This window comes from Agelaius phoeniceus, chromosome 2 (assembly GCF_051311805.1).
Source record: "Agelaius phoeniceus isolate bAgePho1 chromosome 2, bAgePho1.hap1, whole genome shotgun sequence".
Classification (NCBI taxonomy): Eukaryota; Metazoa; Chordata; class Aves; order Passeriformes; family Icteridae; genus Agelaius; species Agelaius phoeniceus.
This window is the reverse complement of record NC_135266.1, coordinates 61123954-61140935: the sequence shown is the minus strand read 5'-3', so window position 1 is coordinate 61140935 and position 16982 is coordinate 61123954. Positions and strand designations below refer to the sequence as shown.

The 16982-nt window shown below is 36.4% G+C and overlaps 1 protein-coding gene across 3 annotated transcripts in view; it reads right to left on the bottom strand.

Annotated features, from left to right (window-relative positions):
• The window catches only part of DGKH (diacylglycerol kinase eta), a 159803-nt gene that overhangs the window by 37054 nt on the left and 105767 nt on the right, over positions 1–16982 (bottom strand). For all 3 annotated transcript variants that reach the window (XM_077173659.1, XM_054654464.2, XM_077173660.1), the window contains 11 exons: positions 16542–16648; positions 15315–15440; positions 14074–14176; positions 12216–12378; positions 9702–9810; positions 9258–9397; positions 7625–7709; positions 5168–5253; positions 3658–3757; positions 2149–2422; positions 1456–1584 (listed from right to left, as the gene is read on the bottom strand). In XM_077173659.1, coding sequence (XP_077029774.1) covers positions 1456–1584; positions 2149–2422; positions 3658–3757; positions 5168–5253; positions 7625–7709; positions 9258–9397; positions 9702–9810; positions 12216–12378; positions 14074–14176; positions 15315–15440; positions 16542–16648 — 1422 coding nt within the window. The remainder of the gene's footprint in view (positions 1–1455; positions 1585–2148; positions 2423–3657; positions 3758–5167; positions 5254–7624; positions 7710–9257; positions 9398–9701; positions 9811–12215; positions 12379–14073; positions 14177–15314; positions 15441–16541; positions 16649–16982) is intronic.

The window sequence follows — 16982 nt, the reverse complement described above, 5'->3', positions numbered from 1 at the left end:
GCCTGACAAAACACTGTAATAATGTCAAAAAATAAAAAGAAATAAAAATGGCAAGTAATAGCTAGCAAAAGTCATTAAATATTTAGATGAAGTTATTAACATATGGAAAAACATTATCTTCATCAAATGACCAGGAAGATCCTTGGAGGGTAAAATATAATACTCAGAACAAATTAGCATTCATTTTTCATAATACTACTGAAAAATTCACAACACTGTTCACACAGTCTGTTCTCTCTGCACTTGCAAACAAGGCAGTTGTATTAAATAGGAAAATCAGCAGAGCAGCTGCTCTTTATTTGACAGATGAGACTCATGGGAATAACTGCAATAAAGATAAACTTTTTCTGTGAATGCTCTGATAAAAACAACAGAGCCCTAATGAGTAAAACTGATGTTTCAGTGCAGATAATTGAATTCATGTTCCATGCTTTGTCCCTAAACATCCATCGTCCAGTGACAGCATTAATATGCACTCTATTCCACACACAGAAGAATAATACAGCTCCCCATTAGATGCAGAAATTACACCGTCAAGAAACACGGAATTCAGTAAATTTCTAGACCTGAATATCTTTATTATACAGTTATGGCAGTAGGACTGGGTCATCTGTAGGGCCAGCATCCTCTCTCGGCTACTATTGAAAAGGGGCAACCAACAGGCATTGACTCCCATAACCAAGAGAAAATGAAGAAACCAGTGAAGAGACAATCACTGGAGACATGTTTCTGGAGAAAACATGAGATCCTGGATCAAGAGAAGCCCCAACAGCCCAGTGTCTCATTTCCAAAGTAGAAGCTACAGACACAGGCACCAGCTTCAGAGCAGAGCCTTGTGAGGACAACTTTTGAGGATTTTAGTGTGGGTTAGGGTGAAAAAAAGGAGATGCAAATCACAAAATACTTTTCTCATTTTGCCCCAAAAAGTTGCTCACCAAGTATCTAGAGGATGGGCTTTGATGCCACCAGCTACCACTGTTTCTCTATGACTCACAGATCATTTTGTGGCCTCACCAGCAGGACATCACTGTCCATTTTGATACCATGGAAAAGACTGAAATTTCCACTGCTAAGATACAGCTTTCCTAAAATTTCTATGTAGCTTGAGAATCTCAGTCTACAACTGAGATATGCTATTGCCACCATCACCTAGGCTCTAGGCTTTGCTCAGGTTCATGTAGAAAGATGAGTGTAAACACTGATTAAACAGGGATTAAATTCAGGCACTCCTCTCCCCAACAAGTGCCTCCTCAGCTTTGTAAATACATTCCAAAAGACTGTTCATCTATTATTTCCCACACTTTTCACTTACCTTCTATTTATTCAAATCTATTAGAATTTGTGAGTAGCTTCCAGTTAAACAAAATGCTAGTATTTTTAATTATGGAACCAATCATGCTCCAAATACAACTATAAGGAGATGGAATGTTCCTATTTTATTCCTAATTTACTCACTTGATGGAGACTCAAGTTCCTTTGTATCTTCCTCTTTTTCATCTTCTTTGGATTCATCCAATTCTTTGCTGTATTCCACTGGAGACTGGTTCACTTGTTCTTCACTATGAGCATTCTGCTCATCCACAACTGTTATTAAGAGAAAAGACAAAGTCTCAAGGATTCTAAAGAAAAACTGCATATATTGAAATAAGTACTTTCTTTGGTAGCTTTTAGCTTTAAAATATCAACAAAAGAGTTCCATCATCAATTCAGTGAAAGAGTCAGTCAATTCTTTACCAGCTGATAAAGATTTGCTGTCAAAACTTTTCATTTAGAGGAGGCTAATAGTTAAAAGAAATGCACTTCTATATGTGCACACACGTATATACATAAGTAGTCACACCTGCAGAGTCATCAACATTCAAACAAGCTGCACTTCTTTTCCTTGCAGCTTACACAGATAAAATCATGCAGCACATAATTTTATCTGTGTAAGAATATAGAAATCAAATTTTATAATGAAAACTTATTCCAGTTAGACAAACAAACAAGCAAACATACTAATATTGCTGGGAGCATGGGAGGGGAAGGGAGAGGTTATTGGCACACCTGGGGAAAGGACCGGGATATTGAGACAGGCTATTACATCACACCGCAACAATTATCCTATCCTATTCTACCAGTCTGGATCAAAATATTGCTGATGTGCACCTTTTTCTGCTTGTTCAATGATCTGCCTCACAGCCTTCTTCAAGCTGTTTGCTCGGAGCATTAACTGTTGCCTTGGTTTGAAGAGCTTCTGGGAAGACTTTGAGACACACTCTGCTAACTGCTCTTTACTTTCAGACAAGGATTCTTCACTTGAGAACTCCTCTGGTTCTTCTTCCACGATGGGGGGAGCAATGCCTGGGAGAATGGGAGCAGCCTGGGCTTCTGTGTGAAGAGCCTGGAGCAATAGGTCCAGCTTTTCATTTAACTCTGAGCACTAAGACAAAGTGGAAAAGACACACACACGTTAAAAAAAATTCAACAGTGAACATGTGAATATTTTCAGGAAATATGGTACCAGATTATATATGAAACTGCAGGTGTCTTTAGTGTCTATGTAATTTCTTAGGTGAAATCCAAAAAGAGGTTCAGTGTTTCAGAATATCAGATTATGAGTAGGCCTGCAAGGGCTTTTTGCAGACCCTGTGACAGTAAACCAGATTAGATCAATTATAATGCAAAACCTCTACACTTAGATTCAAATAATACTCCATGCTAAACTCAGCCTGCCCCATAATTGTATGGATTCCATCCTACCCCCTCCCAATGACTTGCAGCCCAGAAAACCACCAGAGGTTTGCCCATACATGGTTTTTCAGTACCTCAGTTTTGAGAGGTATCTATCAGCTGTTAGACTGAGATGCATGGGGGTTTTTCTGCAATACAGTTGTATATTTAAGCAAGTGAGTTGTCACAGAGCAAGTGGCTCAAGCCAGATCAGACACTGTGAGATGCCAGAATCAGACACTGTCAAATGCCTCTCCCCAACACCAAGTAATTGTTCTCCCTAGGTACACAGGAAAAGAAAGGATTTTCTGCACCTAAGAGAAAGAAAACACTCTCTGGCCTTGGAACAGTTAAAAAGAAAAACTAATTTTCTAAAACGTGCACCGGATGGAAACGTGAACCACAAATTGCCACTTAGCAAGTACATTTTCTGACTCTGGGATTGCCAAGGATTTTGTTTTCTTCTTTTCTTTTCAGCTCATGTAAATTTTGTGTCTCGTACCAAATCCTTCTGTTGTTTTCTTTCCCAATGTTTTTGCAACATGATCTCTGTATTTTGCAGCTTACACCACTATTTTTAACATTGTGGTCTGTCTCCCCTTCATTCTCACAGCATACTCTTCATTACCCCATTGTTTTCCTGTAGCTAACTTAATCCCTAGAAGTATAACTAATGCAAAAAGAAATCCTTTTATCTCTATGTATGCTACCATGAACTTTATCCTTTATGAAGAAAGAAAGTGTAAACAGTTTAACGAGATCTCAGACTTTAAAGACAGTTTGGAAATAATTAACTCTATGCAATAGGAAGAGAAGAATTTTGAACTCACTGGTTGAAATGAAAGCCAAGCTGGGCATTCTAGAGCAATGTGAAAATCAAACATCCATGAGCTATAAACTTTAAGAACCCAACGACTTTAAACCTGAACGTAGTCATAATCTTACTTTAATGGCCATGGCATCCGCTTCCTCTGCATTTTCCATTGGTTTTTCGTAAGTCTTCCCTATTTTGGCAACAAAGTCCTTTACAGTTTCACATAATATTCTTCAGATAAAAAAAAGGAGAGGGAAGAAATCAAATGAAATTAAATAGATATGTTTTGAATATTAAATTCTTATGGCAATTTATTTTTATGTACACTGCTAGGAATCATTCTTATTGGAAACTGAACTCCATGCTCATACTTGCAAATCAGGTGACACTCTTTTCCATAGCTTTCAAAACTGAACTGATAAGTTTTAAAATAAAAACTCTTTCATTTAAGCCTTGGCATACTTTGTATCTCAGATTCTTACATGAAATAAACATGACTGATTTTATCCACTCCCTTGCTTGTACACCTTCCTTAGGAGAGGACTTTGCAAACTTGCATTCCCTTTAGTAACTTCAAACACAGTCATGCAAATTCACATGCAAAGTTGGAGCTTAAAAACCATGGAGAAAATCTACTGACTTTAAGGAAGCACTTCTTAGATGAAAGCATATGGCCACACACATCCCATTGCACAGCTCGTGCTTTTGAAGCATATCTGTGCAAACTAGGGTGGCTGCAATGAATTTTCAGTGTGTAAATCAGAAAATTACTTGGTTCCTGCACTGCAGAGAGACAGCAAACTTACTAATGAAGTGGGGATAATTGCTTAGTACTGTTCATTTGGTTGACATTTTTCTGACAAATTAAACAAATTTAACAAGGTACAGAACCAATTTAGAATCTGGAGTTAATAATATCCTGCAGTTTAATCTTCTATGTGTGCTATGTATAGTTTAAAAATAAAATTTTGTTAACTTGCTTTTACGAGGTAAAAAAAGATGTGATGATATTCAGATGCATTTTAAAAAAATTCTATGACTGGTCTTTTGCATATTGCAAAACATAAGATTTTTTTCATAGAGAAGGTATATACAGAACAGTTCTGATTTCAGATATGTCCATGATTTGCCAAATTTCTCTCATTTCAAAATGTTTCAGTTTGGGGAAAAAAATCCCATTAATGTCCTAGATCAGTATTGATTGAACTGATATAGACAGGGTTACAACAAAGCTACCTAAGCTAAAGCTCTGCTTCACGCTGGTGAAATTGTTTCTCCTCTAAACATGCACATTACAAAAAATAGCCAGAAGAAATGCAGTGTGAAGGAGACCACATCTATGCATTAGTAACAGTAAGTTTTGTATTTAAGCCATGCACTGATTTGGAATGATTTAACATGATTTTATATAGATAATGTGTGATTATTTTTTAAATTTAGTATTAAGCCATCCATTACAACTGTACCATCTAAAAATTTCACAGAAAAGAACATCCACTCTAAAATATATAAATCAAGATATATTAAGCCAAGCCAGTTGGCCATCCATAAGAAAATCAGGCTTAGACAGAATGCTATTATGGTGATGATGTTACACAAGAAATTTATCCCCCACATCGTACATAAAACTGATTGACTCACTTGGCAGATGATATGACAACTGAATGCTGATCAGAATTGAGAATTTTTGCAAGATGAGCAGCAACTGAATCCTCATAAGCAGATATCTGAAAATAGAGAGTAAAGAGACTTCAATTTCCACACATTCCAGCAGTTTAACACCATGTAGCGAGTTTAAACACCACAAAATAGCAGGATTTCCATTTCAGATCTAATACAAGGCCAAGTGTCTGGTAATGAAGATTCTACATGCATACTGTATTTTATGTATCAGATGTTTAATATGCAAAGTTAAACTTCATCTGGGAACTTGATCCACAGTTCTTTTCCTCTTGTAGAGAAAACAGTAAGTTATTTCTAGGCTAAAATCAGTCTGTGAGGCAGAAAAGAATCTACCTTCTCAGATTTATAAAAACCTACATTATTATGATCCAGTATCTTTTACTTCTAAAATAAACAATGCCTTCCTCAAACAAATTTCTCAATAAGAACAAGTCTAAGGTTTGCAGCTGGTATCTGGAATTTTCACTTTACTGTCAGGTGGGTTCTCACTTCCCAAGAGCCACAACTGACAAAGACTGCCAAAATGGTAGAATGTTATCAAAACCAATCTTCAAGGAGCAAACTATTCAGGGCTTAGTCTTTACAAGAACATTAAAAATTACAAATTACAAAATACTCAGGAAAATATTTGGACAGGATCAAAAATGTATCATCACACACTGTATCCTATCTCAAAATGTCTCTGGATCCAGACTTCAATTTTAAAAGAAAATTTTAACAAAATTCCAAATCCAAAGCTAAAACTAAATACAGTTCTGACAGCTCCATTTAAGAATCTCTTGAAATCCCTCAGCATGCTTTTGCCTTTGATTTTGAGCAGGCAGATATACCACTTCAGTTTTTTCTCCTAAAACCCACCCTTCATCATAGGACTCCTCTGACATTGAATCAGTTTTCATTTCAAAGGAGAAAACAAAACATAAACATCTAATCTGTAAGAATGAACTACTGCTTTTCAAACATCAGTACAAGATTTCTTGAAACCAAGTGGAATTAGTCTCCTGAAACTGCAGGAAGAATGAAAGGGAAAAAGAAAATAATCAAATATGTACTTCCATTTGCTTTTCAAACAGTGTCATAATCCAACACCCTACTATAAGGGTAATTATTATTTTTTATGAAATAGCCTAACTCAGTAAGCAATGTAAAAAATCCCATTAAAATAGAGATTGAACGGGGTACTCAAAAGCAAATGGTTTTGTCCAAGTCAAGTAATGACAGGTAATATAGCCTACAGAATACATTTGCTAAAAAAGAAGTTTTATATGAGCAAGCAGTTCCTTCCATTTTCAGAAGGGGCTAAAAAAAAAGTTTCAAAGCCAGAAATAACTAGAACAAAATTATGATGAAGACACACTTGAAAATTTTAACTCTCTTGAAAAATTAGAGGCGATAAAGCCTTGATCTGCATTGCTGACACCAAAAACAGAACTGTGTGCAAAGCAACCCCCTTGAAATCCCAGCCTTTTTGCATCTCTATATCCAGCAATCCATCAAAGGTTATAACCTCCTTGCCAATTAAAAGAGCCTGAATTATTAAATTGTTCAAGAGACTGCTGATTAATTATGGCTTCTCAAGTACTTTTGAGCTACAGTTGATATGCATTAACTTTCTTGGGAATATATTATTTTCTCATTTTCAGCCAGACTTTTCATGCCAATTAATTTGATTAAAGCATCTCCCTCTCTCAAAATTGAAACCTCATCAGCTAGTACAAGCACAAATCTAGTCTGGAAGACAGGCTGAGTTTTTCTTTGATGATACTTAGGATTTTGAGCTCTCCCAATGAACAAAGAGAAAGTTGTGATATCACCTGATCAAACTCAAGCTGCAAAACACTTCCGTCTCTCTTTAGAAATACAACTCTTGCCTCCAAAATGCTGGGGGCTTTTTCTCAATGCTTAATCCAAACTCACAGACATTTGCTTTTATATATTAAAAAAATGTATTTTAAATATTTATGTATATTATCATAGTATATAGAATGTTATACCATAACACAGCACTAAATTATGCTACTATATACAAAATTATATAAAAACTATACTCATTTATAAGAGTTATGTAAAATATATAGTTATATTATGTTACATGATAATATGACACTAGATTACATTCTTGTTTAACATGCTATATAAATACATTTTCTAATACATATTAAAATATACATATATATTCAGGAAGAAATTTTTCAGACAGCTTTGCTGGAAACTCCTTACTTTCATTCTTTCTAGGTAAATAATATAGAACTGGAAACCTTACTTGAGATACACAGCAAGGAAAAGCCTTAATTCAGTTCAGTTAGCAGATCATAAAACATCAATTTTTCACACAAATGCCTCCATTATGGCTATTGTCCCCCCAGAAGCTCCAAGTTAAGTACAAGAAACAACAAAACAAAAGTTAAAGTGCACCTGGCACTCCTCTGACTCTTCTGCAGTCACAGGAAGAATAGAAGGCTTTGCTGGTAATTTCAGTTCATATGACATTATACTCCACCTGAAAGAAACATAAGTTTCCAGACTGTTAGTTTTACACTCTCTCCACTATATTAACAAAAAGAAAGTTCACTGTCACACCACAGAATATCTATGTATAAAAAAGCAGCTTAATTTGTAGTTGTAAGCTATATGGGTAAAATAATTAGAGAGATTAAAGGTAATAATTTGTTTTATTATTCAGATTATTTTTTAGTGATTTGATTATCAGTCTCATCTGTGAAAAACTCATGGGACATTCAATATAGGGCATAAAGATTTTCTGGAAGAAAACATTCAGATTATAAAAGAATTTGTGCAAACATACTGCAGAAGTCAAAGGAAACTAAACATCTTCCTAAAGAAAAATCTTTAAGTTGACATTAGCTTTCCATCCCAACTAGAGGAGGCAGGCATGACAACAAAGCAAAGGATGAAGTGTCTTCCTTGATGTATATATATTTTTATGTTTGGAACAGGACAGCACTTGACAGCACAGATAGTATGAAAGCACTGATAGCAACAACATCCTTCAAAGCCTGCTGAAAAGAGCAAGTAATCACCGCAGATGGGTCTTGGGAGCAAGTCTACTGAAATTAGACCAAAAAATGAAACAGAGTATGTTTTCACGACAGAAAAGGGGAAATATGATTTAATCTACAAGTTTTTCAGAATCTGAGGATCAGTAACAAGCATTTCTCTACATATTTTGCTCTAAAGCAATCAAGTAGTCTGCAGAAAAGCTTAAAATAAAAAACGGCTTTTTTCTCTATTTCATAAAAATAACTTATAGTAAAATCCCTTATGATGACATTCAAGTGTTTGTAACTCGAGCAAGAAAAGAAACACTCATGAGAGATGAGAATAACATAAGAAATACTCCTCTCAAAAGCAGTGCTAGACTTCCATTGGAACAACATGATCACCATCATCTCTGATTTTTTTGTTTTAAATGGGGTTGCTGCCTTCCTTTATGGATGAAAACTACATGAAACAAGGAGTGGGAAGAGCTCATTTTTTTTACTAAGAAACTGCCTCGAACAGAAATATTAGTCATGGATCCAATTAGCCCAGCATCTTGCAACAGCTGATGCCTCAGGAAAGGGTGAAAGCACACAAGGTGAGTTTTCCCCACATCCAAGGACAGAGAGCTCAGGTGTTTTCTAAATAAAGAAGCTACAATTAATGGTTTTTAATGAGCATGTATGGAGTCCATAAAATTGCTCAAATCAGTTTTGAATCTATACAATTTCTTAATGCTCACAACTTCTTGTAACAGGCAGTTATGCAGCTCCTTCAGCCAGGCAAGAAGCTGTCAACTTTTGAACATGTTTGGACAGCACACTTCCCAGTTCCATCAACCACTCATCCCTCTGACTCTTTAGTTTAAAAAGCAGGCCAAAGAGCTGTCCCCATCACAACTGCAGCTTCCTTCATGATTAAGGCCTGCACTCAAAAAACAAATCCATTCAACACCAAGTCTCTAAGATGGATTTTAGGCCATCAGAAACCCAAAAAAAATACAATTTAAATCTCACAGTAAGTGATGCATATGCACATTTAGGTTTACCTGTCTAACATTTTCGTGCTGGCTCGTTCTAGTTTTTCCAAAATCTGAGGAAGTTGCGTATCATCATCACAGGATCCTCCCCAGCCAAGGACACGAGCAAGGTCATTTCCAGTACCAAGGGGTAACACTCCTAACTGACACTGAAACACAATACAGGAACAAATCTACTATTGAAAACTAGAAAGAAAGTACAAGTGGTTTCAAATGCATGTTATCTCAATGAACAAATGTTAATTTCATAGCTGATGTCTAAAGCCTGTAAGTCAAGTTGCGCTACTCTGCTACAACTCATCCTGTTTATAACAGTGAAAACTTTCATTAAACAGTAACTATTGAGTTTGCGCTATACACAGAAATACAGCAAAGAACCAAGTCAAGGAAAAGGTAAGCACACAAAATTAAGCCTAGTCAGTCTAGGCAAGGAAAGTAAATATGCACACTTGCCTGCTTGTGCAAGCTGAGCTTATCAATTTCTGACAAGACCCAACCCACGCTTCCATCGCCACCACACACAAGAATCCTGAAGTTGTCAAACTTCTGAAATAACCGCAAACTGTAGAGAAAATGCAGAGCTAGTTACATCCATTAGCAAGACAGCAGTGACATTCATTAGCAATTGTCACAAGAAAATATTGTGCACAGCATCTTTATATTCCTTTTATTGTTGTGAGGCATGGGGATACAACCATCTATTTAATTAACCTATCTGCAGCCCATCTGTCGCTGTATATTCCCCTTATACTGACATTTCTGATAAATAACATGCCAAGTTATTCTTTGAAAAAATCCCTTGATATTGTTTTCAGGATTTTATAAGTCTGATTTTATTGATTTTATTAATATTTTTTAAAAAACAAATTTAAGTGATAAAATTGCAATTGCTCCATGCTTCTCACTTCAGCCAGAAGCGTAATGCACCACTAGGGATTTTTCACGAGAAGAGGGTAAGACACAATGACAGGATGTGCTCCACAATATGAGTGGGCTTTTGTGGGCACAGGGCTAACTAAATGTAAGGAACATTTAAGCAATTCTTAAACAGAAGGTAATCACAGCAATATAAGACAAATAATACAAGTATTTAGTATTATATCCTTAAAGCCATATACTGCTTTCACTTCCTATTGCTCTTCCTCCTGTTTTCTGACTTTTAACACCTACATAATACAACACTTGGACAGTATAGAAAAGGAGGACAAGAGAGACAGAAAATGCAGAAAGGTAAGACAGAGGAAAAGGGAATGAGATGTGAAGAAGCAGGCAAAAGGTAAAAAATAACAGGGACTTAAACAGAAAAAAAAAAAGAAAAAGAGAAAAAAATTGGAAAGTATAAACTCTTAAAATACTAATAACAAATATATTTGTTTTTAATGCATGTTATTTTCCAGAATATGTATAATTTCTGAACCATTTTTAAAAAGTAACATATCAAGATCACAAATTTTTGAAGCATTTATATTTTTTCTAGAGAAAATAATGTCACTTGAATACCATGGGCACATACCTAGTCAGAACAAAAGAAGCAGATATTTAAGGGGGAAAAATGTTGATACCAGAGCAATTTATCCTATCCTGAGAAAAAGGAGAAAACCCCTAGCAATACACTGTCTCATAGCATGCACCTCTGCTTTTCAGATCAACTAGAAAAAAGAAGACATCAGTGCAACCTGATGGAATACCTGCTAAGGATCTCTCCTTGGAAACTGTTTAGGAGAAGTACTTAAAAGCACCTGACATGAACTGCAGTTTCTGTGCAAAATCAAAGTGAGCCACCTCAGCCACGGCAGAACTATATGAAGGAAGAGAACTTGCAAACATATTTTTCATACTGCCTCCTTTCAAACACTGTCTAATCAATTAAGACCAATGTCATATGTCATTATAATTACATGTACAAAATTCTAGCTAAAAGTGACTTGGATTCAGCTCAGATTATCAGGGTTATAATGAAAAGAATATTACAACTCAGAGTTATTATGATGTGTCCATAACACAGTACTAATTATTATAATCCACAGGTGTAATCAATTGTATTATTTACACACTGCTTGAACTGAATTTTTCTGGATTTGCTCCATCTACCTTTTATCATTAAGTATAGTTCTGCACATTTAAGAGTACAAAATTTTGTGCTTCTAGTTGCTATAACTGATAGCATTAGCCCATTTAACCATATCACTACGTCTGAGTGGAATTAAGTTAGGCAACAGAAATATGGGCATGAATTTAATCTTCATTAATGTGCAAAGATGATTGCATTGTGGTCACCACTATGCAAATTTCGTCACTATCTCTCCAACAATCAGCCCTTAGATTCTGGGGAGAAATGCCTGGTGGTTTTAATTGTGTTCTTGCTCCAAATTCTTTGGGACGGTCATTTTCTTGACTATTTCCATATTTTTCATAAACCATAATTTGGACATACTTTTCAGGTGAAAAATTTTTCACGTACTTGTCCATTAACCCACTGCAGACCCCCCCGCTGACATTTGTGTTCAGAATTTTAAAAGGTACAGAGCACATTTAGAGATAGTCTTATTCCATAGCTACACACAAAAAGGTCAGGGGAATATCAGAATTATGCATGTGAAATGGAAGACAAGCACTTGGGCAACTGTGCATAAAGGCAAAATCAAAGTTCCTGTGATACAGGAAAACATCTGCACATTTATATCAGTTTTGAGCCTTACCGGTTAACAGAAGCCAAAGCTAGCCAAGAGCTTTTGGTTTTGAATTTTCAAGCTTTTCTAGAAAGAAAATGTTATCCTATAAACACAGTGGAATTTATCTTGAAATTCTGTTGCCTCTTAGATTTTAATTAGGAAGTCAGAGTAGATATTGGTGATGGAATTACAGCAACAAGGGGATATAACACTATAAAGCAAGGGGAACACAATGCCATACTTTGCACCTAATTCCCTTGTGGAAAGGCTTGCTCAAGGTTTCCAAGGTCATTACCCTAAGTGAGGTCCTCCATTCATTAAATCGAAGACCTGAGCTGGATTTAACGACTGTTTGAATCGACGAAGAAACTTTACTCCCTGATTGTCTCCACTCTTTGAGTTAACAAAAACTAAAAGAGGACTGGCACAGGATGGCGGGCATGTGGCTTTCCAGAAACCTGTAAACATAGTTAGAAAGAATGAAATAAATAAGGTTTCCTAATATGAACAACAATAAAACAAATCACGGGAAAGAGGAAGATAGGGATGAAGGACAAAAGGAGTACATTTTTTCATGCATAATGTAAATGCTAAACTGAGTATTAGTCCTGCAAGGAAAACATAATTACACAAGATTTACCAGTTCTTTTTCTGTTTATTTGTTTCTGGTATTTTCAGTGCCTAGATTTAGTAAAATCCTGAAGACAATAGCTTTACTGTTTTTCAACTGCCATTAACCTTTTAGAATACTTCTTAAGTTTCATCTTCACAGATTATTATCACATAATTGAATATATGTTTCAGTTACAAGTGTTTGGTTTTCAATCTTATTTTGCTTTAGCTTTGCTGGGTTGAACAGGATCATTCATGTCTGTATGAGCTTTTTAAGAGTACTCACAGATTTTTAAAAATTACTTGTACTCAGTTCCTCCCAGGTGAGACTTCACCTAAGAGCCTTTTTTTCAGACTGAGGTTATACTATTCAGTATAACAGAATCACTGAACAACAGAAGACCTTCAGCTGTGATTCAAAGCTTATTAAAGCCAGTGCATCTTAACTAATTACAGCAGGCTCTCTACAAGGTCCTTAGTCAGACAGAAGAACTAATGGACACTGTTGTCACTAACATGACCAGTCCATGGAGGTAATGGTTTCCCAGCAACAGTCCAAAATCAGACATCACATGTATAGGTTTTGACATTTGTCTCCAGCATTATTAAAATGATTATGTTGTTTTCAATTGCTAAAAAAATACTAAAGCTACAAATTAAAAAATTTCATTAAGGCATAGTAATTTAATTCCACATTATTATAATGTCTAATTTCAAATAAGGTTTGATTAATTAATTTAAATGCCAAGAAAATTAATTTCACATATTGAACGATCTTCCTAGCATGAGCAATAAATGACAGCATGATGTCTAAGACACCACAAAGCAAATAAATAGAGTGAATATATACAGCATATACAATCAGTTTTACTAACTTCATGTAGCAAAATTCATTTAATTGCATTCAGGGGGTTGGTCTACTTTACCATTGACACAAACTATAAAATTAAAGTAGTTAAGATTTTGTGATACTTTTTTTGAAAATCCACTCTCCGCCTTGAAGTGCAGTCTCCCACTGTTGATGTGTCTGTATCCTGGACCACCAAAAAGCAGCTCTGAGTTTTGAGCATTTGCAAGGTTTTATCTGTGTGTTGCAGGATTTTTGCACTGCTTATCTTTAAAAAAAATAAATCAGAGAAGCTATGGAAGCAATTCCTCTCTGAAGCCTGGTAAAGTAGTTGTTGAGCTGTTCAGCTAACTTATCTCTGCATAATGCAAAATTATCCAAAATTTGAGAACTCACAGAAGGAGTGGTGTATGCTAGGCTGGCACCAGCCCACTTCATCTGAGGATTCTGATCATTCACTTGAAATGTCTCTAAGGGTCATAAATAAAATGGAAGAAAATTTCTGCTGGGGCAGCTTTAAAAAACGCCAGTTTAATAACTCTCTAAAACCTACACAGAAAATTATACTTCTCTCTAAATTTGCAGACTGCATTCACCTGCTCAGCAGAAGGATTTTAGCCTTGAATATTTGCATGGATCTCAACAGGCACTGGAATTCCAGAGGTACCACTGAACACACCACAGTAGTACGTACCATCAGAGTCTATACTGTTTAGTGCTGTTGGAGGGATGATCGATACCTTACATTGGCCAAGTGGACATTTACGAGGGTACAGATCTTTACAGGCCGTGTGAACCTACAAAAGAAACAAAAAATTATTTTCCTGCAGTGTAATTTTGATACTAACTGATACTATGTTATCTATGTAACAAAAATGGACTCATATTTAACATTTAGGTGTAGAGGGAAAAGGAGTGAGACTAGGAAAAAAATCCAAATGTTCAACCACAGAGCCTTGTTACTAATTCAACAAAACATTATTTTGGAGAATTTCATCTTCAGCTACCCCTATAGGAGATAAGAATCATCCTTTCTAAGGAATCACTTGCCCCCATCCACAAGGAAGGAAGAAGCAAGCTCCCAGCATCTGTGCTGATGGCAGCAGGCTAAACAATAGCTCTGAACCTGCCTGGTCCATTGGGGCTGTTCTGGAAGACATATCTGCATTAAAGCTAGCACACCTACCAAGCCACACCCATCTCCCAAAGCTGGGTTGCATAAACTCCATATTGCAAAGGTCTTTTCCACAGATACTGGAAAGAGAGGCACATGCAGAGGTGGCTGCATTTCACCTAAATATCAAGTCGCCTCTGGAAATGTCAATCATTTTCTATGGCTCATTCACAGAGCCTTGGATACCTATATGCCAGAAGACTCAACAATAAATAAACTGCTAACTTGCATAAGAAACCCATCATTTTAGACAAGTTGATACAATTAAGAGAAAACTATATATTAGGGAAACAGCAGTAGTGAGCTAGAGAATTTCAATCATCAACCTACAGATTGCCCTAAAGAAGAGAAAGTCAAGATTTTGCACTAATAAACACATTACTACATTAATAAATATTAATATAACATATTATTAAAATACAAATAGAGCAATATCTACAATAAAAAATAAAGGAAGTAACATATAATTATTAGGTATAAGGAACAGGCACCTGAACATTCAGTTAGCAGCTAGAAGAAAGCAAACACATTGGAGATGACAACACCTATTAAAGAAAAGCTGCATCTGTGGGTGTATTTAAAATTGATTGTGCAAGTAGGACAGTCATCAGAAATTCTGAATGCTACAGAGATCTGAATTTGCAGAAAATTCCTGCTACTACTTAATCCAAAAGCAGGTTGTGGAATGACAGAACAAAAATAATGGCAAGCAGTAAAGCTGTCGAACGGTGAGATGCTTGGATGTGGCTCAGCACACCTACCATAGCTTTACACCAAAGGCACTTCCAATCCTGCAGGCGTAGAACACTGCCACAAGTCTTGTCACAGACGGCGCATTTGGCACTGACGGGCAGGTTTCCTTCTAACCACTGGTGAGGCATTGCTATCTGTGGAGAAGGAGGCATTAGAGTTAAGGACCCAGAAAGAGAAATTAAAGGCTTTTGTCTCTCAAATACAGGTGGATTTAAACTACTTCTCAGAGCTGTATCCTTTCATCAAAGAAGCAGGTATGCTGGTCAGCCAGGATAAGGGACACTGATGTTCAGAAGGCAACTGCAATGAATGGACCACTCTGGTGTTCCACATGCTAGGCAGAAAACATGACACCTGAAGAAGGGAGACCTGTCTCACTCATGGTAGCAATAAACCATAACACAATGGGGCAATTAAGTCCAGAGACTCTGTCATACAAGCAAGTTCCCACTCGGTTATGTTGACTACATGACACAAACCAATTAAAAATACCTAAAATTCATAAAAATAGGCAGGACAGCAGAATTCTTCTGTCGCTTCACTTACCCACTCACCATGGCTGGTAAGTCACGGCTCTCTAAAGCAGTCCCAAATGCAGTGCAAAGCTTTACTCAGTGCACTCTTTGTCCCATTAATACCATGGGTAACTCAGGACACTCAGGTGTTCAACTTAGTATCAGCCTTCTAAGAAGAAGCTTCACACCAGTGGTCCATACACAGCTGTGTTTGTAAAAATAGTCCATTTATCACAATCAACCTCTTAAAGGCTTTTGTTGTTTCTCCTGCTAATTTTAAAATTCCTGCTTTCATCACCAAAATCCCCTCCCAATTCAGTGAATTCCAAATGGGTCTCCTGGGGAACTGCTCCAGGGAAAGAGGACAAAAAATACATTGCCAAAACAGCATGGTAACAGTGCAAAATACCACCTTTTGCTTAAGAGCAGTAGGAACTTCTGGGAGCAATTCTCCAGCTGCAGAGTTTCTCCACATGTGGCCTTTAAAACCTTGTAATACATCTGCAATCTAGTGCCCACAGTTGCTAGACTTGTCTTGTGAGATAGGAATGCAACTTTTGCTCCAAATACCACGTTAATCTTTGAACAGTGTTCAGGAAAATAGCCACCTACCATTTACTTAAATGGGTCACATGGGAGTATTTCTGTGGTTGGGCTTTTTTAGTTTTTCCTAAAGAAGAAACAGCTTTGGAAAATACTATAAATATGAATAGTACTTACACCATCTTCATCTTCAATGATGTCTTTTCCAATTGAGGCTAATGTAGTCCATTTGCAGTTATTTGTTGCTCGGACAGCACATCTTTTATGTGCTTTAAACTTACACACTGCAAGACACAGGTAAACATATATATCCTGTGTTATTTGCTATATTTCAGTGATACACACCTTTTAAAAAATTAAACACGGATATCTGATAAAATAGCCAAGTACGTATCACTTAGCATTGCACACATGACACAAAACAACTCAAAGAAAATTCAGTTCATAATCACTCCAGCTTTAACTCTCTAAACCAGGCTTAACTGCTTAGCTGTAGCCCATGCTAAATGTGCCCTGAAGCCCACATTGGTCCCCATCTTTTCAGGTACAAGGTACAATATATCTTTAACTATGGGTTTGCCTTTTTCATTTCTCCAGTAACATGACTCAGATATCTGA